The sequence below is a fragment of the Trachypithecus francoisi genome, unplaced genomic scaffold, assembly GCF_009764315.1.
Source record: "Trachypithecus francoisi isolate TF-2019V2 unplaced genomic scaffold, Tfra_2.0 Lachesis_group10, whole genome shotgun sequence".
Lineage (NCBI taxonomy): Eukaryota > Metazoa > Chordata > Mammalia > Primates > Cercopithecidae > Trachypithecus > Trachypithecus francoisi.
Genome location: NW_022681455.1, coordinates 88,510,703 through 88,535,201, shown reverse-complemented (window position 1 = coordinate 88,535,201; position 24,499 = coordinate 88,510,703). Strand labels below are relative to the sequence as shown.

Sequence of the window (24,499 nt, the reverse complement as noted above, 5' to 3'; positions counted from 1 at the left end):
TGAGGTCTGAGGTTTTTACCCAGGACTTGGGCAAGCAGGGAGGAAGACGATGTCAGGTACCAAGATACTCAGTTCCTCCACATGTATGTCTTGCTTCATTTTATAGCATTTATAGTCTGTAAGGAACCGATGCTATTCATAACTAAACTACAGTGATTAGTACGTGGGCCCAGGGGCATTCACTTTGAGATACCATTTGAGGTTTCATACTTATTTTTTTGAATGCTAATAAATCGACTGCCAAAAAAGTGAGTACCAAGGTCTACATCAGACAAGAAAATATCATTATGCTAGCTGCTTGTTATCAAAGATTAATTTAACAAATACTATTAAATCATTACAAAGTATATATAGGTGAAGACCTAAAACACAGTGTGTATCAACTGAACAAATAAACAGGGGACTTAATCATCTACTACCTGTAAAGCTGTCTTTGGTGAACTTGCTTCAAAACAGTTGTTGAAAAAATTTAAGTGTTAGGGAAGTACTCTAAAATTCTTTTCAACAGGATAACTGTAAGTGTCTAATGGGAAAATCTGTCAGATAACCTGAAAAAATGTCTCAATATAAATTAAACCGAAAGTCTAAAGATATTATATAAGAAACTACTAAAATCTTAAATAATGTTCACTATTTTACTCTTCATAGTAAAATGAACCAGAGTAAACCAGTTATGGAGCCAGAAGGTAATGATCTTTCAATAAAAAATAGCAAAACTGAACCAAATCAAACTCTTACCTCCAAACACCGGGGCTTTTAAGTAAGGTAACTGTATTTTTTTATCATCCAAACAAAACCCACTTCTGAGACTAAAAAAGGGTGCACTTAATATTAGGCATAAACTGGGAATGTGCCAGACAAACCAGAATGTATGGTCTCCTGCTTAATAAGACACATGTCCCAGGTCATCCTGTTCTAAGATCACAAAAACAGAAAAAAACAGAAAGCATGAGGGAGCTCAAAGCACAGAAATAAACAAGAAAAAAATAAAAACTTTCACAAAGTAAGGTTTCCTCAAGGTTACAAATCAATTTGCATTAATAATATTTTAAGCAAGGGTAAAAGGGAGGAGAGGCTGATGTGCTAAAATAAGGAGGACTGGCTGAAATAAATTTAGGAAGCAGTCAGATCCCAGATCCTCTCCCCCACCCCAGCAAAACACTGGAAGTTTATTTTCTTAAGAACATAAAACAGTGGTTCTCTGCACACTGGACCCTGGGCACAGCTGAGAAGAACATATACTATGCTGAAAACAAGAGCTTGGGTGAATGCATATATACAGATGCCGAATGCAGTGATACCCCTGACCCCAATCATTCTTCCCCTGCTGGGTTCCCAGAATGATGGCAGCCAGGCCTTCATTCTCAAGGCAAGAGATATGAAGAGTCTTCTCTGAGGAATCTGACCATCCTAAGAAGGAAGACTTAAAGTTAATTGAGTAGAAGATTCCTCAACCAAACAGCCCAGCCAGGCCACTCTATTGTGGAACTCACTGTTGATAAGCCCCACTCCTATGCTCACACCCTCCAATCAGCTTTTTTGTTCCTTACTATTAAATATAAACACACAAACAAAAATGTCCAGATGTCTAATGAAAGACTCTAATATAAAAGACAGAGATTAAAAGAAATACATAATAAACAGATTAAAGCAGCTTAAAGAGAAGTAACTTTTGTCTTTTTCTTTTTAATATACCGAGTGGTAAGAGAAGTAAAATTTTAAAAAATATAAGTACCTTTCTCATGGAGATAAGATATATTACAACTATGTAACAAGAACAGGATACTATAAAAGAACACGCAGAGAAAAAAAGTTTTTGAAATAATAAACTCGCCGGGCGCAGTGGCTCAAGCCTGTAATCCCAGCACTTTGAGAGGCCGAGACGGGTGGGTCACAAGGTCAGGAGATCGAGACCATCCTGGCTAACACGGTGAAACCCCGTCTCTACTAAAAAATACAAAAAACTAGCCGGGCGAGGTGGCAGGCGCCTGTAGTCCCAGCTACTCGGGAGGCTGAGGCAGGAGAATGGCGTGAACCCCGGAGGTGGAGCTTGCAGTGAGCTGAGATCCGGCCACTGCACTCCAGCCTGGGCGACAGAGCGAGACTCCGTCTCAAAAAAAAAAAAGAAATAATAAACTCAGAGGGTTTTTCAAAGATAAATCTGAGAAAGTCTACACAGAAAGCAGAGCAAAACATAACAGTGGCGACTAATAGGAAAGGAAAGGTAAGTCAGAAACGTAATATCCAAGTCATGGGAGTTCCAAAAAATAAAGGGGAAAAATCATCAATAAAAGAATTTAAGAAAACATTTTAGAACCAAAGAAAAGGAAGAATTCAAAGAAAGAATGAGCAAAAATGCATGAAAAGAAACCTGTGCCAAGGCAGATTATTATGAAATTTCGGAATCCCAGGATAAAGGGAGGAACCTGAAAGTTTTCAGGGTAAAGCAGGTCTGAAAGGATAGGAACTGAATGGAATCAGTCTTACCAACAGCAACACTGAAATGGGAAAGTGAAGTAAAATGGAGGCAAAGTACAATTCTGTAGAAAAATTATTTTTTACCAGAATTCTATACTCAAATTACCAATCAAGTATGAGGGAAACATAAAGACATTTTCAGATATGCAAAGTCTAAAACATTTACCACTCATGCAAGCTTTCTCAGGAAACTATCAGGGAGTTAATACCACAAAAATGAGGGAATGGACCAAGAAAGAGCAAGAAATGGAATACGGGAGACAGGAAATCTAACATGGTGAGAGGTGAAGGGAGAACCTAGGAAGCAGCCACAAAGAACCGGATGTCAAAAACAACCAGTTCAGATTGGACGCTTTAAGATAAAATGGATAGAACACCTAAAGTGTCTGAATGTCTTGACAGAATTAGACGACTGATGAAAAAGCAAACAAAAGAAATAAGACAATTAACTCTGAAAAGATTTTTAAAACATAGAGAAAAACAAAAACAGGAACAGGAAAAGTGATCATAGTTTACCACATGGCTCCTGCTGTGAAAAACATTTACATAATCAGAATAATGTAAATACTAATATGGATGTAACAGAAACAAGAAAAACTTCTTATTGTGCGATCTAGGATATAAAAATGGTACAGTGGGGACAAGGGAAGAAAAAAGGTAAAATCTTCACCTCCTGTTGGGGGGAGTCTATAGAAATGACAAAAACTAGGCTAGGCGCGGTGGCTCAAGCCTGTAATCCCAGCACTTTGGGAGGCCGAGGACGGGCGGATCACAAGGTCAGGAGATTGAGACCATCCTGGCTAACACGGTGAAACCCCATCTCTGCTAAAAACTACAAAAAACTAGCCGGGCGAGGTGGCGGCGCCTGTAGTCCCAGCTACCTGGGAGGCTGAGGCAGGAGAATGGCATGAACCCAGGAGGCGGAGCTTGCAGTGAGCTGAGATCCGGCCACAGCACTCCAGCCTGGGTGACAGAGCGAGACTCCGTCTCAAAAAAAGAAAAGAAAAGAAAAGAAAATGACAAAAACTAAAAAAACAAACAAACAAACAAACAAAAACCAAGAAGTGCAAGATAGCCATGCTATTTTGAAAGTAGGGTTAATCAACTAAAAGTTAGAGGTCACAGTGCAGAAGAGGGCATGGAGGACCCCAGGGAGGAGACTTGCTTGCTGGTTTTTTTTTGCCATAACTGTGTAGAATTGTTGGTCTCTAGATAACAAGTGTGCACAAAATTTTGTTAAACTATTTGATTAAAATAGAAAAGGAAAAGAAAAAAAGAGGGGACTTAGTGAAAGAAATCTCAAAAACATTTTAATTGAAGTGCCAAATTGCTCAGACCTCAGCCAGTATCAAACTGTTTTTCCCATAACTAAAGCTACACCACTGTGTATATCATTTGAGTACGTTTATCAACCTTCCTCCATACTCTTCCAGTATGAAGACAGACAGGGAATTTTCCAAATCTTACCTCGAGCAGAGCTGCTGCGGGATCACCCTGTAGACTTTTTCCCAGTTTGTCAACCTCATCTAATAGGAACACTGGGTTGTTCACTCCCACAGTCTTCAAGCCGTTGATGATGCGCCCAGGCATGCTGCCAACATAGGTGCGCCTAGAGAAAGCAAGCAGCACATTTCCAGTGTGAGATGTCAGGAGGCAGGAGCGACGCCATACAGAAATCGAAACTTAGGAATGTGAAAAGATCATTTAGCTATCACCATAATATAGCAAAGAGGTACTATGTATTTAAAAGGCACTACGATAAATCAAAAGTTATTATATTCAATTACAACCTTATCTTCTACTTAATTCTGGTTACAAGTTGCCCATGATATTGGAAGAACTGTATCACATTTGCCATTTGGTGAAATGAAGAAACACGACCCTTAAGTCACCAGTTACGGTTCTTACTCTTCAAGATTCCAAAATGTCCAAAGTACCCTATGAATTCCCATGCTTTCCATGATTTTCCAGAGCATCCCCCTACCCAACACAACCACCTTTACATACACTGAAATGGCTGCCCCAGGGCCAGCTAAAACATCATCATCTTCATGAAGAAGATTAAAATCGGTTCAAAGGGCCACTCAGAATGTAGACCAAAAACAACAACAAAAAAGAAAAACTCCAATCTCTTTTATTTTCAGAGGCAATAATCTGTTAACTATAGTACGAGGATCTGGGTTCAACAGTATTTATATCAGAATTCCATTATTCTTATTCTGTCATTTTGAACAAAACTGTATTCATCCCATACGCACTAATTGGCAATAACCACATTCGGCCAGCCAGGTATTTTGTTGAATGTTAAAATGTGAGAGCATGCTTTATCATATTTGGACCAGAATCACCCACACAATTATGACAGATGTAGAGTGTGGCATGAAATAAAAACACATATGTTTATCAAACCAAAAAAGGTGCATTTTTTTCAAAGCCAGCAAAACTGAAAGCAGCAATTTACTAATTTTAATTATAGCCTTGCTGTCTACGTTGTGCAAAGCAAATGCTGTCTCTGAAGAGGCATAAAAGCCTGACCGCCGAGAAGACAATGATCAACGAGAAGTGGAACAGCCGCAGTTACCTCATGATCTGCACAAAGCCGATTCACAGAGCAGGCCTGAATTCTGCCACATGACTGGTATAAAGTAGGACAGAACAAACAGAGTGACCTTTGAAAAGACAAGCAAGCCTTAAAAACATCGTGGGAATGCCTTTCATCCAGGAAAGGTGACCAAGGCACCGGAAGCAAATGCAATAAACATTGTCCTGTTAATATAAGGAATTAGCATATTCAAGATTCAGAATCAGATACAAGAAAGACAAGACTCAGAATTAATAAATTCTTTCAAATTATTTTTCTAGAGAACTTACAGATTTGCCATTACTCTGATTTTTAAGGGTGGTAGGGAAGGGAATTTTTAAAAAGAATCTTAAAGCCTCTAACAGGTCATTTTTTGCTACAGTTATATATTTGCCTTTCCTTTTTTGATGAGTAAACTTCAAAAACAGGTACTGACAATTCTGCACCTAAAGTTACAGAGAGAAAATAATATTCTAGGTAGGCACCCTTTCTAAAAAAAGTGGAATCCTAGATTCTACTCACATTGTATATAAGCAATTCCTCTTACACTTTCCATTGCTTCCCAGAGCCTACGGAATAAGGTTCAAACTCTTTTGTCTGGAGTTCGAGGCTTTTCACAATCCAGCTACCATTCATCTTCCCAACTTGCTGCCGTTACTTTTTTGCTTCATCCACAATCGAGATCATATTATGCTCTTAAACTTTTTACCTTTGTTAAAAATATGGTGCCTTCCTGCCCTCTTCCTGCTTACGTAAACCCCAACAATTCTAAAAAACTTTTTCTGACTACCTCTCACAAAGTGACTGCTCCAATAATGCAACGTCTACATTCTAAAAAACTTTTTCTGACTACCTCTCACAAAGTGACTGCTCCAATAATGCAACGTCTACAGCATTTACCGGCCCCATAATTCATCTGATGGTTACTTATGACCTAGTTTTTATTCATGGGTATAATAACCTCCTCTAAAGAGCCAGTGAGCACTTTTATGACAGAGACGGGGTCTCACCACAGAATAGTGGCTAGATATAGAGCTGTAAGACTGTTTCCCACCAGATCCACCATTCCAGCACTCAAAGCATCTTTCCATCAACACTCTAAAGGTAACATAGTACAAGCCTCTGAATACTATTTTGGGCAAATTACTTGACCTAAGCCTCAGTTTCCTCACCTATAAGATGGGGATAATAGTGTCAACTTGGTGGGTTGTATTAATAAAAGGATCATGAGAGAACACAGGTAAAGCACACAGCACAGTGCCTGGCCCACAGTGAGCTTTCCAAAGATGCTCATCGTTATTAGCAACAGCTACTTAAAGTTTACTTCTGGTTTCCTGGAAAAAGCACAAGAGCAGAAATCAGTACACCTGAGTTCCATTTCAATTTCTGCCTCATGGAAGTAACTTTGCAAATGTCTTTTATAGCAGACAAGAGAGAAAAACATAGGCATTTCACCATCCACTCTTCCTACCTATTTGATTAAAGGGCTCCCTCAGGCTATAATGCAAACCATTAAAATAAAATTTACAAAGAATTTGGAATATAAAAGAGTTTAAGTGTTACAACGTTAAGTGAAAATGACAGGATTACAATTCTGTCACTTAAAATCCAATGATAAGTTTGGCAGTACAAAACAAATGTTAACAGTGATTATCTTTGTATGATAGAAAAACATGAGAATTTTTTTTCCTTTCATTTTTCCTTTTTCACATTTTCTACCAAGGGTGTGTGGATGTGTAGGTGTGGGTGTGGGTGTGGGTGGGTGTGTGGGTGTATCTCAAACTTGAAAAAGTAGTCAGTTTAAAAAAGATCCTAATGATCTCAAAAAGAAAAATAGTCTTTAAGAAACTGGGATTTTAATGTATAATAGCATGTTTAAACAAACGCAATTCTTCTTCTTCTGGTAGTCATTACTAAATCTTTTCACAGACTAACTTGTATGGGTGTACTCATCTAAAGGGTTGCACAACTTCCAAAATACTATGTTTTAATCTTATATGAATTCACAAACACCTAGAGAGCACTCACCACATTTAGCACCATGTTAAATAAGCATCATGGGGTACATAAAGAAGATATATAATAAATCCCCTGCCTGAGAAAGCTTGTACTTTTTATAAACGTATTTATGTTTCATCTCCACAGTTGTATGGCAGAAATGCCAGAGGCCCGTATTCTATAAAGGAGCACAATAGGTGGTCAGTTTAGAGAAGAGTAAAATCATAACTGACTGCACTTACATTAATAGAGGAAGCCCTGGGTTGAGTCTTTAAAATAAACCTAAGTTTTGGAGAGGCAAAGAAGAGTTGCATGCAAATACAAGTTGAAAGGATAGTGGGCAAACCATAATATATCTGGTACACTATGCTAAAAAATATATTAGAAGCTTGCTGTTTCAGTTATTTTTCCCTTGTAGAAATAATAATGAAATAGTTTATTTATAACTTTACCATTTCAGGTTACATATGAAAATGTATCAATGTGGAAATCACAAGGTCATTTTTCTTCTCATCTCATCTTGGCAAGTTGAGCCAAGGATTTCTCGCAATAATATAATTTTATTATCTAAATAAACAGCTGATAAATTATTTCTAGGAGTGAATATCAATAGTGTTTTAAGATATATCATAACATTAATATATTATTTCTTTTTACCAAAGAACAAATGAAAAACAATTATGCAAACATGATTTCATAAAACTTCATCTTAAAAGAAGTTACTTTATATTTACTTTGTGTGAATTGATTTACATTACTTAAATGTAATATTTAAATATAAAAATTTAAGTTGTTAAAATTGATAGAAGGGAACGGGTATTTTGTGGCTTACAAAGTGGACAGAAAAATCACAGTGGAGATAAACCCAAATGAGAAATGTCAAAAAGACTGAAAAACTGAATGAGTTAATACATAGTATAAATATTATTCTCCCTTTAAGCTACTCAAAACAATATAGACAAAAATGAGCCAATGTTTAGTCAGGTCACTATTATTTTCCAAGTGTAGGATTAAATGTTAAGGCAAGCCTTTCTTTTTCTTCCCCATCTCCCACCTCATTACTGCTTAACCCTAAAAAATATATCTTTGCTTGTTTTTAAAATAAATCCCCAACTTATCGGCATCCTCCTTCTCATACGCAGGTACTTTCAGCAAAAGGCCAGGGTTCTACACATGGAAAAACAGGGAGAGTGAGTGGCAAAATCGAGAGGATAAGCAAGGGCAGTAACAAAGCAGCTTTCTTTTTCCTTGGCTATTCTAAGACTGCGGAACAGTGGTGCCTACTCAGAGGCTAAGGAAAAACAAAACTTTTCATGAACTCTAACTGTGAGCACGTGACCAGTACTCAAATGCCAAGACCTGGGTTGTCTCCCAAATGCCTCAACTGTCACATGGAACCGCATGTTCCCCCAGGCACACCCACGGTTGTGCTGGAATCCTCAACTGTTCTTTCTCTCCTCCTCCTATTCACCTTCAATTCATAACTGACCTAAGTGCATGCTCTGCCCTCACCCTTTCCTCAACAACTGAACCCCACTACTCTCCACGTGCTTCCAAACAGGGTTTGAAATAAAATTTTTCAACAGGCTTTAATAATTTATGGGGTAGATGGGTAATACGTCCCCAACAGCACAAGGGCAGGCTGCCATAGTAGTTAATCAAACATCTGGTACACTGATAGCTAAGTAACACCTACCAGCAAGGTGTATCTAAAATCAGGCTGAATAAAATGATTCACAAAACAAATCCTGATACTTTTTACTCAGCAACCATCACAGCCTCCATACATACGTTTCTAAAAAGGTTATATTTACAAATATTTTAGGCAATGGTGATTGTAACACGACCTCCTTTTACAAGACTCATAAAGTCAAGTCTTATTTTCTTTAGGCTCAATTTTCTTAATACAGTCACACACACAAAAGCATATTCACTTGAAAAAAAGAACAAATTTTATATGTCAGTAAGGATTTAAAACAGAGATTTATTTTAATCCAACGATGTTCATAAGTGGTGAGAACCATGACACTATACATTGTCCATTAATAGGCAATAGAAAAATGCATTTTCTCTAATTCTGCCATATAAATTAAGCAATAATGCTGAGAATAGGATAAATATTTTAGAAGGCAATTTAAAAAATCAGATTGAAATTTATAAAAACTCATACTGAAGCTTGTAAATCTAAATTTGTCCTCCTGAGAATTTATTAATAGAATTTAAATGGTTAAAGCTAATTTTTAGTGAATGCTGTGTGTTAGACATTAAATAAGTGCTTTCCAAGCCTTATCAAATAATCAATACCAATGTGAAAAGAAATAAGAACAAATCACCTACGTGTCATGTGCTTATGATGTCAATTTCATATAATTCCACAAACTCACTCTCTAAATGCCGTCAAAGACTTACTCTGTCGCTAAAATGAGATTTAGGCCCTAGACACAGCTTCTTTAAGTGTGGTCCAAGAGAAATGTCAATTCCTTTACGAAAGCTAACTACAGCCTCTAGTGGTACATGCAAGAATAAGAAGTCTAGGCAACAAAAATATCTTTTGAAATTGCCAGAAGAAATCACCCAAATCAATTCTCTACTCTGATCTGCACCCCTCATTGTTTATTTACTAAAATCTTGTGATGATTCTTTTTTTTTTTTTTGAGACGGAGTCTCGCTCTGTCACCCAGGCTGGAGTGCAGTGGCCGGAACTCAGCTCACTGCAAGCTCCGCCTCCCGGGTTCATGCCATTCTCCTGCCTCAGCCTCCCAAGTGGCTGGGATTACAGGCACCCGCCACCTCGTCCGGCTAGTTTTTTTGTATTTTTTTAGTAGAGACGGGGTTTCACCGTGTTCGCCAGGATGGTCTCGATCTCCTGACCTCGTGATCCACCCGTCTCGGCCTCCCAAAGTGCTGGGATTACAGGCTTGAGCCACCGCGCCCGGCCGTGATGATTCTTTTCTAAAATTTATTATTTTTTTAGAGATGAGGTCTCACCATGTTGCCCAGGCTGGTCTTGAACTCCTGAGCTCAAGTAATCTGCCTGCCTTGGCCTCCTAAAGTGCTGGGATTACAGGTGTGAGCTACCACACAAGGCCAGTAATGATTTTTTTTAAATGCATAAGAATTTTAAGTGAGCAAATAAAAGAGAATAAAAATAACCATTTCTCATAGAAAAGTTTCTGAAACAGTTTCCCATCCCTGTCTATGGATAGGGATCCCTTTGAATAATAGAGAACAAGATATTTAAAAAGCATCATATTCTTTTATAAGCAGTTCATGGTTTCTACATTTAAACATGTTCTTTAACACATACACTACAGGTATGTTTTCTCACAACTTACAATTGCTATGAACCCTTTAAACCATGAAATGTAAATTCATACCTTCCCAAGGCATCTTCCATCAGATCAACAGAGAGATCAGGGAGAACAATGAATGCAACATGCAAATCTGATTCTAATAATGTCAGATGAATCAGAAACAGTTTCGTTGTTGTTGTTTGTTTGTTTTTTGAGATAATGTCTCCATCTCCAGGCTGGCGAGCAGTGGGACAATCATGGCTCACTGCAGCCTGGACCTTCCCAGGCCTAAATGATTCTCCTACCTCAGCCTCCTGAGTAGCTGAGACCACAGGTGCATGCCACTGTGCCTGCCTGATTTTTTAATTTTTGTAGAGACAAAAATTAAAATTTAAAATTTAAATATAAATTTTGTAGAGACAAAAGTGTTTCCCTATGTTGCCCAAGCTGGTCTCAAACTGTTGGGCTCAAACAATCCACCCATCTCAGCTTCCCAAAGTGTTAGGATTACAGGCATGAGCCACTGCACCCAGCCTAGAGAGATAGTTCTTACAGTTTATTGTTTTTTGATAGAAAGTGAGTCCAAAATGCAAGAATAAGCCTTAATAATTACGCTAACATTTATCCTTATTACTCATATTCATAATACAAACCAACCTTCATAAAAGGAAGCTTAGACTGCAATCAGAAGAAGCTTGTTATTAAAGACTTCCTACCTCCTATTGGCCCTCCCTATTGCAGTTACTTTGTTTAAGAGTTAGAGGTTATTTATGGACCGCTACTGGGTTGAAAAGAGTGTAAAGACATAATAATATCCAATCATAAATAACTTATAATTACATTCAAATGAGATTCCAGGAAAGCTGAGGCACAGAGTAGGTATCCACTGTCAAACAAAACCAAGGTCAGTTTGGGTGCTTAGAGGCTCTAGGCTAGCTGATAAGTCTTGTAAATGTCCTTTCCATTGAAGGTACCACAAATAGCCCTTTAAAGAAAACAGACGTATGCTATGCCTAAGCTTTTAGGGAGCTCTAGTCAATTAAAAAGAAAGAGGAATCAGAGATTAAACTGAGAGAAGTGTTCTACCTGTGTCCTCGAATGTCAGACTGATCACATACTCCTCCAAGTGCAATCCTATGGAACTCTCGACCTAGAGTCTTGGCCACTGATCTTCCCACACTTGTTTTACCAACCCCAGGAGGGCCAACGAAGCACAGGATTGGGCCCTTCAGGTTATTTTTCAGCTGTCTGACAGCCAAGTATTCCAGCACTCTTTTCTTCAATTTTTCCATGGCGTAATGGTCATTATCCAGAAGAATCCGGGCTGCCCTAATGTCCAGGCGGTCTGTCAAATAACCCAACAGAAATAATTAGAACACATAAAATTTTTAAGTTAAAGAACTCCTTTCAAGCATAACGAGAGCAAAATATTTTTTTTTGAAAACAGATGTGATAAGAAGAGACTTGGATCCTTCTAAATGAGGCTTCTAGGAGATCTGCACTTGGTTTGGTTTTTCTGCTTAAGACTTAGTGTCTCCAGAGATAGTAGGGACTAAACAATTAAAAACTCAATGTTCATATCATTTTATTTGGAATGATTTTCTAGTTATGCATTACTTCTTATGGAGATATAATTTCTACATATTCTATGTGTGCTGGCATTTGTTCCTTTTAAAAAAGGGTGATTTTTTTCCTTATTTCAGTAGTAATGTATGTTCATTCCAGAAAAGCTGACACACTAATAGAAAAGAAGAAAACAGTTACCCATAATCTCATGCCTCCAAGAGATCACCACTACCTTTACTTCAGTATGTGTTATTCCAGGCTGTGTGCATGCATTTACAAACCTATTTTTCAAAATGGGATTTTACGGGGACTTTAAGTTTTGTAAAATGTTTTTTTCACTTAATATATTACAGACAACTTTCACTGTCACACATACATTTATCAGTAACACTCTATGGCTACTGAATACTCCATTACTTAATTATCTATATTCATTTAACTACTTCTCTACTGCTGAGCATTCAAGTTGTTTATACATCTTTACATTTATAAAAGATGCTTCAACTGTGCATCACTGTAACTAAATCATCCCATATATCTGCAATGATTTCTTTCAGATTATCTTCTATGAACAGAAGTGCTGGGTCAAAAAAAAAGAGATGATGTAAAGAATTGCCTAACTGCCACACAGAAAGTTGTATCAAAGTCTCACCAGAAGTGTGTGAGTTAGGCTTTGTTTCTAGAGCCAGGCTTTCAACAGGTTTACTAATATGTTTTAGCACTTAAAATACTCAGATTAAACACCAGGTAACAGAAGCCAAAATAAATTCATTAGATGGGTGGCTGCCAGAGGATAATACACAGTCACATGATCATGCTGGCAGTGAAAGAAGAAGATGGGAGAGAGAAACACACACAAATCTTTTAATTAATTAGTACACACTCTTTTAATTATCTAGAATTTGCTACGAGTTTTTCATAAAGGAAAAAAATGGCCTGAGATGGTAATTTGGTTCCCAAGCTGGTTCCCCCAAAAACCTAGCTAAGCAGTCAACTATATAATTTAATTATAGTACTATTGATTTTAGTCAGAGTCCTAGGTGAGTGACGTAGGAGGAGAAGAACTAAAATTTCTTCCCCCTTTCCTGGCTCCAGAACCCAACCAATGAATATATGAAGAAGTGAAAGATAGAAAGTTTCTCAATTGTTTCACAATGCTAGCCCTGACACTAAAACCTACCACAGTAAACATAAAAGAAAACCTCAGATATCCCTTTTTATATAGCTGTAAATATTAAAATGCTAGCAAATCAAATCTATAAAGAATAATCTACTAAATCCAAGTGGGATTTATTTTAGTTATGCAAAGATGGTTCAATGTTAGGTCATCAATATCATCATGTCCAAGAAGAGTAAGTTTCCATCAAAATATCATCTTGTACCTAAAAAGGTACTTGTTATAATGCATTATCCATTCATGATTAACACATTCAGTAAGGTAAGAATAAAAGTCAAGATAATTTAGAAAAGACACAACACTGTGAAGAAATTTCTTCCAAGAAATATGCCAAGTAAAGATAATTTTAAAAGTTCTTTCAGTCTTTTAAGTAAAGGTGATTTCCATGCTGTATACATTATTTTCTATCTTTTCCATACAAGATATATTTTTCTTATTATTCTCTTTAATGATTCAGAAAGCAGGCTTCCTGTTTTGAATAACACATGTGGTTACATAAAAAAAATTTTCAAATTTCAACATAAATTTCCCTATTTATAATTGGAAGATTGAAATGGTATCTACTGACTCCTCTGAGATGGGAAAATCTGCAAAGATATTTCCTACAACTCTTTCCTCTCTGCTTTCCTTTCTGCTTTCAGTTACTATCTGAGATCTCCACTTGGTAGGTAAACTTCTCTTTCAGAAATTACGAATTGGGGGCTGGGCTCGGTGGCTCACACTTGTAATCCTAGCACTTTGGGAGGCCGAGGTGGGAGGATCACTTGAGGTCAGGAGTTCGAGACCAGCCTGGCCAATGTGGTGAAACCCCATCTCTACTAAAAATACAAAAATTAGCTGGGCATGGTGGCAGGCGCCTGCAATCCCTGCTATGCAGGAGAATTGCTTGAACCCAGGAAGCGGAGGTTGCAGTGAGCCGAGATCGCACCACTGCATTCCAGCCCGGGCGACAGGGCAAGACACCGTCTCAAAAAACAAACAAATGAAGATATTTAGGCTGGACACAGTGGCTCAGTGGCTCAGGTCTGTAATCCCAGCACTTTTGGAGGACAAGGCAGGCAGATCACTTGAGGCCAGGAGTTCTAGACCAGCCTGGCCAACATGGTGAAACCTCGTCTCTACTAAAAATACAAAAATGAGCCGGGTGTGGTTGCAAGCGTCTATAATCCCAGCTACTTGGGAGGCTGAGGCAGGAGAATTGCTTGAACCCAGGAGGCGGAGGTTGCAGTGAGTTAAGATCACACTACTGCACTCCAGATTGGGCAACAGAGTGAGACTCCGTCTCAAAAATATATATATGAATGGCATTTTCATGGTTCTATAACCACACTCACAATTATCTAGACATAATCCTATGTAGCAAAGGTTTAGGAGCTTAACATGACTCCTTTTATACCATAATTTACTCATCTTCAGTTCTTTGTTGAAATGCTAAACAATGGAATTATTTTCATGATGGATACACGGCTGCTATACATCTCTAGTGCTGACACACATGGCATCTCAGACTACCAAGAAATGTTTCCTTTCAACTAAAAGGCAGTATTTTGTTATGACATGCAAACATTAAATAAATTAAAAAATAAATTTACTACCACAGCTCACAGTAACTTTATTTTTTGATATTTTATTTTATTAAATATTTTTATTTTATTTATTATTTTACTTTTTAAAATAGAGTCAGGGTCTTCCTATGTTACCCATGCTAGTCTCAAACTCCTGGGTTCAAATGATCTGTTCACCTTGGTCTCTCAAAGTGCTAGGATTACAGGTGTGAGCCACTGTGCCCAGCCAGCTTTATTTTTAATAGCCAAAAAAACTGAAAACAACCCAAATGTCTATCAACAGGTGAACTGATAAACAAATGATGGTATATCCATACAACAGAATACAACTCCAGCAATAAAAAGAAACAAATTACTGTTATATACAGCAACATGGATGAACCTCAAAATAATCATGCTGGATTGAAGAAGCCAGAAAAAAGGGCTCATACTCTATGATTCCATTTATATGAAATTTTAGAAAATACAGATTAATCTTTAGTGGTTGCTTGGGGATTAGGAGACAAGGAGGAAAGGGGCAGGGAAGAAGGAAGGGATTATTAAAGAGCATGAAGAAACTTCTGGAGGTGATGGTTGTACTCATTATCTTAATTATGGTGATAACATTACAGATGTATACATAAGTCAAAACTCATCAAAATGTACATATTACATTTGTGAAGTTTACTCTATGTCAATTACACTTCAATAAAGCTCAAAAAAGAAAAAAAACCTTTCTCTAAAGAGAAATTAAGGGCCAGGCGCAGTGGCTCACATTTGTAATTCCAGCACTTTGGGAGGCTGAGATGGGTGGATCACTTGAGGTCAGGAGTTCGAGACTAGCCTGTCCAACATGGTGAAACCCCATCTCTGCTAAAAATACAAAAAATTAGCCAGGTGTCATGGCGGGCACCTGTAATTGAGGCTACTTGCGAGGCTGAAGCAGGAGACTCACTTGAACTTGGGAGGCGGAGGTTGCAGTGAGCCAAGATCACGCCACTGCACTCCAGCCTGGGCGACAAGAGTGAAACTCCTTGTCAAACAAATTAATAAATAAATAGAAATTAAGGAAACAATCTCATTTACAATAGTTTCAGAAAGAATGAAATACTTAACTACAAACTTAACCAAGGAGGTGAAAGGTCTGTACACTAAACATCATAAAACACTGATGAAAGAAGTTAGACACAAACAAATGGAAAGATATTACATGTTCATAGACTAGAAGAATGTTGTTAAAATATCTATACCACTCAAAGCAATCTACTAGTTCAATGTAATCCCTATTAAAATTCCAATGACATTCTTCACAAAAATAGATTTAAAAAATCCTAAAATTAATAAGAAATTACAAAAGACCCTGAATAGCCAAACCAATCTGGAGGAAGAACAAACGTGGAGACACCAGACTTTCTGACTTCAAGTTATATTACGAAGCTACAGTAATCAGAGAGTAAGATTCTGGCACAAAAACAGACACACAGACCAATGGAATAGAATGGAGAGCCCAGAAATAAACCCTATAAGGTTAGCTAGAAGGTCAACTAATTTTCAACAAGGGCACCAAGAACATGCAACAGGGAAAGGCCAGTCTCTTCAAAAAAATGTTGTTGGGAAAACCAGATACCCACATGCAGAAGAACGCACTTGAACCCTTATATTACACCGTGTATAAACATTAATTCAAAATGGACTAAAGACTTAAATGTAAGGCCTGAAAATGTAAAAGTCCTAGAAGAAAATATATTTTAAAAGCTCCTTGACATTGGTCTGGGCATGGTATTTTTGATATGACACCAAAGTCAAGTCAACAAAAGCAAAAATGAACAAGCGAAATTATATCAAACTAAAAAGCTTCTGTACAGAAAAAAAAGTTCAGCAAAATGAGAAAGCAACCTATGTAATGGGAGAAAATATGTGCAAACCATATATCTGATAAGGGATTAATATCCAAAATATATAACCAACTCATGAAACTTAACACCAAAAAATCAAATAGGTGCTTATCATGACTAATAATCAGGGAAATGCAAATCAAAACCACAATGAGAAAGCACTTTATGCCTGTTAGGATGGCCGTTATTAAAAAAAACAAACCAACCATAACCAGTGAAGGTGAGGATATGGAGAAAAGGGCACCGTTGTACACTGTTGTTTGGAATGTAAATTGGTATAGCCATTATGGACACAGTAGGGAAGTTACTAAAAAAGTTAAAAAACAACTTCCATATGATCCAGCAATCCCACCTCTGGGTAAATAGCCAAAGGAACTGAAATCAGGATCTCAAAGAGATAGCTGCATTTCCGTATTCACTGCAGTATTACTTACAATAGCCAAGATACGGAAACAACTGAAATGTCTACTGATACATAAGTGAATAAAGAAAATGTGGTATAGACATACAATGGAACATTATGCACCTTAAAAAAGAAGGAAATCTTGCCATCTGTGACAACATGGATGGAACTAGAGGGCATCATGCTAAGTGAAATAAGCCAGACACGGAAAGACAAGTACTGTATGATTTTACCTATTTAATGCATGTGGAATCTAAAATAGTCAAACTCATAGAAATGGCGAGTAGACTAGTAGTTGCCAGGGGATGAGAGGAGAAGAAAATGGGAGGTGATGGTTAAAGGGAACAAAGTTTCAGTTATGCAAGATAAATAAGTTCTAGAGATTTACTACAAAGAAAAGTGCCTATTGCTAACAATATTGTTAATTTAACATTAGACCTTATGTTCAACGTTCTTACCACCAGCACCAAAACAAAAAAACCAATAATAATGATGATAATAATAATCACAAAAGATGTAGGAGGAAACTTTGGAGGTGATGGATATGTTTATCGCTATGAGGATTGTGATGGTTTTATGGGTGTATACTTATTCCGAAATTCACTGAGATGTACTCATTAAATATATACAGCTTTTTGTATGCCAATCACACTTCAATAAAATGGTTTCAAAAAATTGAAAACAAAAATAACAGTAAGACAATCAGTGGAGTAAATTTGAAATGAAAAATTGCATGAGCTTTCTGAGTGACAATTAGACTGCAAAAAAGGTGTAATTTTTTGGCTTACCAGTTGTGCTTTTGTTCCAAGGAAGTTCTACCATAAGTTCCAAATAATTTCTAGTCAGAGCATATTCTGGCATTGACTGAGGCATTTTTTTGAGTCTGTGGAGAAAGAATACATAGCAAACTTGTTCAAGAACACAGAAAAATTCTGTAACAGAAAAATCAAACAGCTCTCTTTCTTGGTTAGATATATCATGCATGTTTAGTTAAACAAATCTGAAAAAGTCTGAAAGTATCCAGATAATAAAACGTTTATTTTGTTTTGTAATGTAATGATCACCACTCCTCTCTCTCTCCCCAGCCTACTTTACTGCTCCTTCTGTAGTCCCACCAGGGAGGGGTTCTTCCCTTCTGCTCTGCTTTCTCTACAATGTATTCTCATATTTTGTAAGTACATTAAGTATTTAATGTACTTACAAAACAAAATAAGGCAGATACCTGCAAACTGCAGGAGAAAACAGTATATCTAATTCTATCCTGGAAATATGGCCTCACTAGTGTGTGTCCCTTTTAAGCTCACAGGGATAGTCAAGTGACACATATCCACTGGTTTACTTATCACAGTAAGATGTAAGTGCCTAACTATGCGTAATACAGTAATTTTATTCTTTTGTATCAGAGATGAGTGAGGTCTGCTCATAAAAGCAAGCTAATATATACTTAATAACAAATGCTACTTCCATAATATATGCAGTACTGAGCAAAGTGTTCTGCACGTAATAAATGTTCTACATATATTAACTGATGTCAGAGGCAATATAAAATACCCATCAACTACAATTACCAAAGTTCTTAACTGTGAGCCTCAGAAAGTCAAGTATGAAGTCACTAAGCATTCAAACAGGCTCATTACAATTCACTAATAAAAGAAAATGGAATAAGAGTTATAAAGTTAAAAGTATGTGAAGGAAAAATGGCTTTCAGTTTAACACTGGGGATATCCAGAAAATGTAATCAACCCACATATCCTATTCTGTTATCAAGGTTTCCCTGTACTTTGTCTTGTACGAAGAGAAATGGACAGTCCTTGCCCTTGAGAGTTTATAATCTAGAGAAGAAAAGTCACATGTGAAGAATACGATGCTAACTGAACAAACATTACGTATAAACAAAGAAGCATGGTCTATTCTTTCAGACAACAAAAAGGCAGCTGCAAGAGTTATAATGCTTGACAGCACACTGCAGGTGGAAGACTTGCACCATGTATCCTCAGTATTTGAGAAAAGAGTAGTGAACGTGGTGTTAATCAGGAGTACTAAGAATGTTAATCAGGAGTACTAAGCATGAAAACAATAATGAACAAATGCTTTTTATAATTTACCTCTTTATCTCTTTGACACAGACTCTATAGGCCTGCTCTGGCATACTAGACGTTTGTATTTTTTTCTCTAGCATGACAATGTCATCATTATCTTCATCTTCATCTTCATCTTCTAAAGTACCTGAGATATGTGTAATCCTCCTAATAGGGCGTATTGCTATAACCTAATGTAGAAAGCAGAAGAGTAAAACCGTATGTCAAAATAAATTGGAAATAGTACCCAGGTACACATAAGATTATGACTGGTTCTGAATAAACATTTTTATGACTATAGTCTATAGCTTTAGGAAGTGAAGTTCAGAATGATAATCTGAACTTCAGGCGGTTGTATACAGAGAGGCAGTAGAATTGCAAAAGCAGACCAGCATAAGGTAGACATGATTCTTTGGTATACGCTTACAATAATACGTGCATGAGAAAACAAATTTCAAGGAACTGGATACCAGAAATGATTAAACCATCTAGGAACTATCTTTCTTTGAGCTACTATTGCAGCCACTATTTTCTTGAAATACATTACTTCTTACCATTTGGTGACTGAAAAAAATTCCATTTTATCTCTCATATTACAAAACTTCTTCCTAGCACCTTCAACATTTCCACCACTGGCTCTATTTTGTCTTCAAAGCTTTCCTGCTTTCAAAATATTTTTTCTTACCTCTAGTTCCTTCTAGTTAACTACCACACTATTTACTTCCCTTCTTGTGAGGTTCTGTGACAAGTGGCTATAACCACCAGATCCCCTACCTCATCAATCACTTTAGTGAGCCTTTGGCATCTGTTCCCATCCTGTCAAAATTGTTCTTTCAAATCTAAAAAACATATTCTGTGCAAAGTCAAATGGCCTCTGTGTTCTCCGCTATGATCTCTCTATCATATGTTAAAACTACCTTATGTGCTCCTTGAAATTCATGAATAAACAACCATTACTGGAGCAAAATGATATACTAGCATTTAATTTAAAAGCCCCCAGAACATTTTATTTTTTGAAACAGGGTCAAGCTTTGTCATCCAGGCTGAAGTGCAACAGCATCAACACTGCTTACTGCAGCCTCAACCTCCCTGGCTCAAGCAATCCTTCCACCTCAGCTTCCTAAGTAGCTGGGACTACAGAAACACACCAGCATGTTGGCTAATTTTTAAATTTTTTTTTTTTTTGTAGAGGTCTCATTATGTTGCCCAGCCTGGTCCTGAACTCTTGGCCTCAAGCAATTCTCCTTCCTTAGCCTACCAAAGTGCTGGGATTACAGGTGTGAGCCACCCCATTCAGCCCAGAACTTATTTTTTAACCTGGAAAATTTATTTATTTGATACATTCAAATATAAAAATGTTTAAAACATAAAGCAGTAAATAAAAATTTAATTTTATAAAAACATAAGTACTAAATATATGCTTTTATTCTTATAAGTCATCAGCAAATAAAATATTATAAATAAAAAACTGAACATATTATATATATTTTTAAAAGTGAGATTTCTATAAGCATATCAGTGATCTCATTGTTAAGACAAAAGCACTTTTTAATGCATTTTTCCTTCCTGACTGCTAAAACAGTGATTTTCAACTCTTAGGGGAATGAAAAGGACAGAGTTTTAGGCTAACTCCAAATATTATCCTGATTCCTACTTTTTATTTTATTTTTTTTTTTGTTTTTGTTTTTGTTTTTTTGTTTTTTTTTTGTTTTTTTTTTTTTTGAGACGGAGTCTCGCTCTGCTGCCCAGGCTGGAGTGCTGTGGCCAGATCTCAGCTCACTGCAAGCTCTGCCTCCCGGGTTCACACCATTCTCCTGCCTCAGCCTCCCGAGTAGCTGGGACTACAGGCGCCCGCCACCTCGCCCGGCTAATTTTTTTGTATTTTTTAGTAGAGACGGGGTTTCACCGTGTTAGCCAGGATGGTCTCGATCTCCTGACCTCGTGATCCGCCCGTCTCGGCCTCCCAAAGTGCTGGGATTACAGGCTTGAGCCACTGCGCCCGGCCCCTACTTTTTAAATAACTGTCTCTTGTTTAACCATTTTCTGGAGCACTTTTGAAAAACTTTCATTTTAAGTGATGGCAACCTTTATTAAGAGTAAGTTGCAGTTTTCTGCAACTCCCAGTGGATTTGTCTTTCTACACAAAATGAGTAATTGAATCCCTAATCTGATCTCAAGCCAGAAATAATCCAGTTTTCTGCATGTTTTAAACAGCATGGTGTCCTGGAGTACTAAACCCCAGCATGATGATCACTGTTCCTATCTCTCTCCTTGGCCTACTTTACTGCCCCTTCTCTAGTACCACCAGGGAGGAGTTCTTCCCTTCTGCTCTGCTTTCTCTACAATGTATTCTCTTTGATGACAAGACTTCTGTACTGATGACATCAAATTGCTAACATAATTCTCAACACCTCACTTAAGTCAGAGTTCTGCATCTCCAACAGCCTTCAAAGAACTGCCATTTTCACATCCTGTCCATATCAAATATATTTTCCTAATCTAAACTCTGTCCAGACACAAAAATTGAAAAATCAACAGATCAAGGTAGACTTCAAACAGATCCCATCATACATATAAATGTAATGGATGATAATGGGGATGGGAAGGATTATTTAATTAGTGGTGTTGAGTCAAATAAAAAGCTATTTGAGGGAAAAATACAACTGCTGTCTTCAAAATAATATATGGGTTAAAGAATTAAATAGTTTAAAAAAAATCAACTAAAGTTAAACTGAAAGGAAAGTGAATATTTATCAAGCCACTGGAGGTTAGAGGACTTAAACTTAGAAAACAAAAAAAGATCAAGAGTTTGACTAAATAAAAATGGAAACTTTTGTAAGTTGAAAACAGCCAAATTTCGGACACAACATACAGTCCCTTTAAGAAACAGTTTTGTATTACTTCCTTAATACCACATGCAGTAAAAAAATGTTACACTCAAAGACACCCATCAGAGTTATTTGTTAGTGTTTACAATATGTAAAACACTGGAAACAAAAGGGGAAATGGCTCAGTAAATTATCCTTTTGAATGATAACCAAAACAAAGTGAGAAAAATGCTTACATGCTTTAAAAAATAAATCCAAGCAAAGACAAGGATGAGAAGAAAACACCTAAATTTTATCAGTAATGCGAGTGGTAGGAGACAATAAACTTTTCTTTTTTGTTCCTCTCTTTATTCTCCTCTTTTTTTCAAACCTTAAATGGATTAAAATAAATATTTACCCTCTTATCATCATCTTGCTTGGGTTTTCTGGTTTTTTGAAGCAATTTCAGGCCTTCAATTTGTCTGACAAGCAGTGGTATAGTCATCTTGAACCGCTCCTCTAGGCTCACAGCATCTAAAATCTAAGGAAATGTGAGTCAATTAATAGGATCTCTCTCAGAAACACACAATCCAAAAAACAGGCAGTCAGAGCCATGGTTTGAATTGCCAAGTTAAAAAAAAAAATTCTTACCAGTATTCACAGCTACACTACGGCTAAGACAACCAAATGAACTATATTAATCAGCAAGGTTGTTTGAGATGAGTATCAGAATCCTCAAAAAAGAAAGAAAAAAACAGAATCTTGATTTTTCACTTTAAAATGAAGCTGTGTGTTTTTAAGATAAAAAAACCAGATACACAGTTGACGTCAACTCTTTCCGGGAATTATTCTCTTAAAGCCCAGCATGTGTTTTCATATTAGATCTAAACAAATTATAAGTTCAAAATATTAAATGTTTACATACACAAGACAACAGAAGCACTGAACCAACTCTCACTAGTGATCTGTCGGAGCACAGGCCGCTCTCCGTTCCTGCAGTAAAACACACTGCTGCCGCCCATAGCCAGGGGGCTCTCTGGCAGTCCTGTAACTCTTCTACTCCCACCGGTTTAATTGAATTCCTGTGTATAACCAACCTGTTTGTGTTAGTTGCATTTGCTATTATAACTTTGGATTTAAGTATTAAATAAACTGGGAACACATGAAAGAGCTGTTTCACTGAAAACAAACAAATGTTCTAGGATGATTCAGTAAAAAAGACTGCTTTAAAAATAAATGTGCAAGAAAACTTATAAAGTATTACAGTTTGGGGATTAAATCATGTAAATATAGGATTCTACACTTTGATTACTTTTCAAGTATCTTTAAAATTCATTTCACTTTAAATAAATATAAATTTAAAATTATAAGTAATGTATCATAGGTGTGATTTATATAAAAAACATCATGAAGATTCTAAGAAAGCAGGTCCACACATAAGGGAAGGGCCATGGCTCCACATTTAAAAATAGTGAATCAAAGAATGTCTACATATTTAAGTTAAATTAAATATTCACCCTTTTTTTTTTTTTTTTTTTTTTTTTTTTGAGACAGAGGTCTCTGTTGCCCAGCCTGGAGTGCAGTGGCACAATCTTGGCTCACTGCAGCCTCCGCCTCCCGGGTTGAAGCGATTCTCCTGCCACAGCCTCCCAAGTAGCTAGGATTATAGGCGTGCACCACCACGCCCAGCTAATTTTGTATTTTTAGTAGAGATGGGGTTTCGCCACGTTGGCCAGGCTGGTCTTGAACTCCTGATCTCAAGTGATCCACTCATCTCGGCCTCCCAAAGTGCTGGGACTACGGGCATGAGCACCCAGCCAAATATTGACCTTTTCATGATTCTTTGCTTTAACTTTTTTTGTAAATTGACTATTAGTACTGATTATGCAAATAAAAGAGCTGCTTGTGTAAACAAAAATATAAAACAACCACATTTGAAAGTCAGTTTAAATGTAAAAGCATTTCAACTACTTTGGGTCTCCAATATCTTTTTCTTGAAGGTCAAAACTTAACTACTCACTATCTAGATCTCAATAAAAAGTGACAAAGCAACCTGGCATTCAAGAAGGGAACACTGTTACCTGGAGTTTCTCTTTGTTGCTTGTTCGGATAATTGATGTCAAGATGTCTGGTAAAGCTTCCCTTGGAAGACTATCTAAAAGACGTCTCAATTTAGCAACTGCAGGGACAGACATATCCAACATTTCAACCAACTAGAAGGGGGAAAAAAAGTCTTTTAAATGAAATCTGGCATTATTTGTGAATTTTTAAAAATCAGATTTCCATCTAGGCTTAATGTTTGGGCCCCAGTCTTTGTTTTTGAAAGATCACTGATTAATATAGTCCACGTATTTTACAGGCCTCAGAGGAAAAGAAAAGTACTTTCAAAACATCAATTAGAATGAAAAGCAATAATGGCTCAAAAGTAGTTAATACTAATGTTTACAAAGGCTTTGTAAACTTGTGCCATGATTATTTTTAACTCTCTATTGAAAAAAATTCAAACATATAAAAAAGTTGCAAGAATCATACAGTAACTCCTATATATCCTTATTCCAGATTCACCAATTGAATTCACCAACTGAAAAGTGGCATTTTGCCACGTTTGCTTTCTCTCTCTCCACACTCACACATAATTAACGAACATTTAAGGATAAGCTGCAGAATCAAGATCCTTAT

General features: G+C 36.9%; 1 protein-coding gene across 2 annotated transcripts in view; it reads right to left on the bottom strand.

The window, feature by feature from the left end:
* Window positions 1–24,499, bottom strand: part of LONP2 (lon peptidase 2, peroxisomal) — a 108,557-nt gene that overhangs the window by 70,688 nt on the left and 13,370 nt on the right. The window contains exons 3-8 of one of the 2 annotated variants that reach the window (XM_033218330.1): window positions 23,902–24,033; window positions 22,239–22,361; window positions 19,041–19,204; window positions 17,724–17,818; window positions 11,437–11,695; window positions 3,946–4,087 (exon numbers count right to left, since the gene is read on the bottom strand). In XM_033218330.1, the coding sequence (XP_033074221.1) occupies window positions 3,946–4,087; window positions 11,437–11,695; window positions 17,724–17,818; window positions 19,041–19,204; window positions 22,239–22,361; window positions 23,902–24,033 (915 nt within the window). The remainder of the gene's footprint in view (window positions 1–3,945; window positions 4,088–11,436; window positions 11,696–17,723; window positions 17,819–19,040; window positions 19,205–22,238; window positions 22,362–23,901; window positions 24,034–24,499) is intronic. The other variant, XM_033218331.1, reaches the window with a different exon arrangement.